Raw genomic sequence first — 3,358 nt, forward strand, 5'->3', positions numbered from 1 at the left:
GGATGGGTCATAACAGGCAGAAACAAACAGATCAGTAAACGCTCAGTGTGTTCAGAAAGAAGCCTCACGACTACGACTAAAGCCTGGGCTTAAATACTAGGCTAAATGAGTCATATGACAGAGACAGGTGCACGGTATTAATAATCAGGGGATTGCGAGCGCCGACAGGTGCGTGAGCGATTGTCCAAAGTCATGTGATCTCCCGAGGGATTGTGGGCAATGGAGTCCATTCTGGACTCAGAGTCCGAGGTAAGTTGCTCATGCACGTGATCTCCTAACGCATTCTGGGAAATGCAGTCCGAATCCGCCTGAGGCGTGGCAATATGGGCCTTGTACGTAGCTGAGAACATGTTTTGGTTTTCTGTTCTTTTTTGTGACATCATACTGTGGCTTCATAATTCACATGTGGTTCAGCATCAGTCATGCATGCATTGGTAGGGCTGTCATGATCATGAAATTTCGTTGGATGATTGTCATGTGAATAATGGCTATTAACAATTTAATCGTCTTTTCTGGTTCATTCTGTGCATCTGTTGAATTATAACTCAAATTGGCGTCTAACCTTTGTTTACTACGTACTCATGCACAAAGGTCTCACAGGATCATGTGAAATCATCACACACAGCTTATATCTGCACCAGGGTCCACCTGTGCATTCTTAGAAAGCATGAAGGCCCAAAATTCAGCTTTTTTGCTCCAAATTATTTGGGAAATGTTCAACACAGGTATGTTTGGGTACCAACCCCTGCAATATATGATGCTTATCATAGCATCGTGAACAAAAAAGTCAACAGATTAGACTCACCTTATATTGTTTTATTCTAAAAATTGGGCAGAATGATCGCAAATTATACGTTCTTATATTTTTATTGTTTTTTTTATTTACAAAGCTCTTTTGAAACCCTGACCTCCACCCTGATCATTCCTTACAGTCAAAACACATTTAAAAATGTAACAGACATAATTTGGTGCCCTGACAGGGTAAAATAACTTCCACCCGAGTGACAAAAAATCTTTCACCATTTAGTCCATTTAAACAACCTGATAGACGAAAGCTTGATTTTTTAAAATTTCATTTTATATCATTTCTGCCTTGTTTTCTATATTATATTTAAGTTTTATTTGATCTATATGTATGTTCTCAGTTCTGAACTTGTTCTTAATCCATCCATCCATCCATTTTCTAAGCCGCTTCTCCATCAGGGTCGCGGGGGGGTGCTGGAGCCTATCCCAGCAGTCTTCGGGCGGAAGGCACGATACACCCTGGACAGGTCGTCAGTCCATCGCAGGGCAGACAGACAGACACAGACAGTCACTCACACCCAGGGTCAACTTAGCACGTCCAATTGGCCTGACTGCATGTTTTTGGACTGTGGGAGGAAACCGGAGAACCCGGAGGAACCCACGCAGACACGGGGAGAACATGCAAACTCCACACAGAGAGGACCCTGGTCACCCGGTCGGGGAATCGAACCCAGACCCTCCTCGCTGTGAGGCGACAGCGCTGCCCACCACGCCACCGTGCCGCCCACTTGTTCTTAATGTTAACAGAATATTCTTGGAATTGGAATATTGATGGAACTGAATAGTCTCCTAAGTATTAGGTGTTCACAAGAAGCACAGCATCAGTGTTGTACTAGACTCACGCATGCGCTTGAGCCATACATACAGTTACATATACTGTATATTAATAACTGAAAATCACATAGCTACTCACTTTATAGTCAAATTTGCAAGATTCTGCTATTGGAATACGGTGATTTGTATTTGCCTTGTTCATGAGACTGCAGTGGGGTTAAGGGAGCTGCACTGGACTGCAACAGTCGTGTTGAGAATTCTGTTTAAACTTCATTTAAATGAGTGAATTTTTCATGAAACATATTAACAGAAGAATTATGTGAAGAAAACTGCCAAACAGCGCCTGAAAGGAAGAGCGTTCTGTAATTGAATACATTACTGAATACATTTTTATAAAAGCTACTTTTTAAACGTATTCTGCCCAACACTGTCCAAATGGGAAGATATGTATGAAAATGATGCTTTTGAGGGCGTGTAAATCTTCTTCAACGAGCATGTAGTGTTCTTTATTTGGTCTCCTTCTTGTTCCATTAATTGGGAACGATGCCTCATAAATCTTGTCATCTTGCAACTGCTGTCATAGCACTGCTTATAAATATTCAACTAATGCTTTATGAACACATTATCTGGTGCTTATGCATGTGTTTCAAGTCCCTATGTCTGTAGCCTTCAGTTGTGTTCTCACCAGCTTTTAGCGTAAATACAATTTTAAATATTTGACTTTTTTCGGCTATGGCTAATTTCTCTTAAGCTAATAAATAGTAAACTGTGTCTGTTGCAGGTCTTGGGACGATTTCCACGACTGCGCAAACTTGGCCATGGCTGGCTGTCCTGAAGAAGCGGCAGCCGTGTGGGAGTCGCTCAGACAGGAGTCCAAAAAGATGCAGTTTTCGGGTAACTTGTACGACATGTGCTCTAGCCGCAGCCAATCAGCAACCACCACCAGGGCCCAGAACGCGGACAAGACCAATCAGGAATCGCTGAAAGGACATGCCAATCATATAAGCCCAACTCGCAGCGTCTTTCTTCTCACTTGCTTGTGTTTACTGCTCCTCTGTCCATGGATATAAGCCACGTCTTTCTCCCTGTAGAGACTTACAGAGTAGAGCGAACATCAAAGAAGCACTGATGGACTGACGTTTGACGCTGACACTTCTGTAAAGATCACAAGCTGTAAATAATATGATTATGTTTTCATTTTTTCCCACATGTCAGCAAACACATACACACGTATACACACACAACTGCAAACTTACTTTCAGATAAACAAGTATTTCCCTCACAGTCAGACCAGAATCCTCCCGGGAGATGCCGCATGTGCAGAACAGTGATTCAAAGCGCTGTTTACAGTATGTGAAAACCCACAGTGTTGTAGCCTTGCAGGCAGATGCCTCAAACACCTACAACCCTCTTAAGGTCAAATTAAACTGATAACAATACGGGCCGCCAGTTGGAGAAGCCAGAATCTCTGAAGATGAAATTAAGTAGCTGCAAAACACGCAGAGCTGCAGGAGGCAAAGCAGCATAAAGAAGCCCTGCCAAACCCGTTATTTATTATTTCGGAGAGGATTATCAGTGGGGATCACTCAGAATAAAATTAACCCAAAGCAATAGAACGCACCTGCAAACAAGGCTGGGGAAAACCGCTGAGGTTTTCTGAAGTTCACCTTTTTGGCTCAGTTCCTTTGTAATGACTGCCATCCATAAAAATTCATTTTGCCATTTTTATATGAATTAGCGATATACAGTACAGTGCAAAAATCAGAGACCATTCATTTAT

The 3,358-nt window shown here is 42.3% G+C and overlaps 1 protein-coding gene across 1 annotated transcript in view; it reads left to right on the forward strand.

The window, feature by feature from the left end:
• nrn1la (neuritin 1-like a) overlaps window positions 1–2,759 on the forward strand; it is a 47,496-nt gene extending 44,737 nt beyond the window's left edge. Inside the window, exon 3 of the mRNA XM_017717164.2 lies at window positions 2,360–2,759. Within this exon, the coding sequence (XP_017572653.2) occupies window positions 2,360–2,648 (289 nt within the window). The 3' untranslated portion in view covers window positions 2,649–2,759. The remainder of the gene's footprint in view (window positions 1–2,359) is intronic.
• The last annotated feature ends 599 nt before the right edge of the window (window positions 2,760–3,358 follow it).

The sequence above is a fragment of the Pygocentrus nattereri genome, chromosome 7, assembly GCF_015220715.1.
Source record: "Pygocentrus nattereri isolate fPygNat1 chromosome 7, fPygNat1.pri, whole genome shotgun sequence".
Lineage (NCBI taxonomy): Eukaryota > Metazoa > Chordata > Actinopteri > Characiformes > Serrasalmidae > Pygocentrus > Pygocentrus nattereri.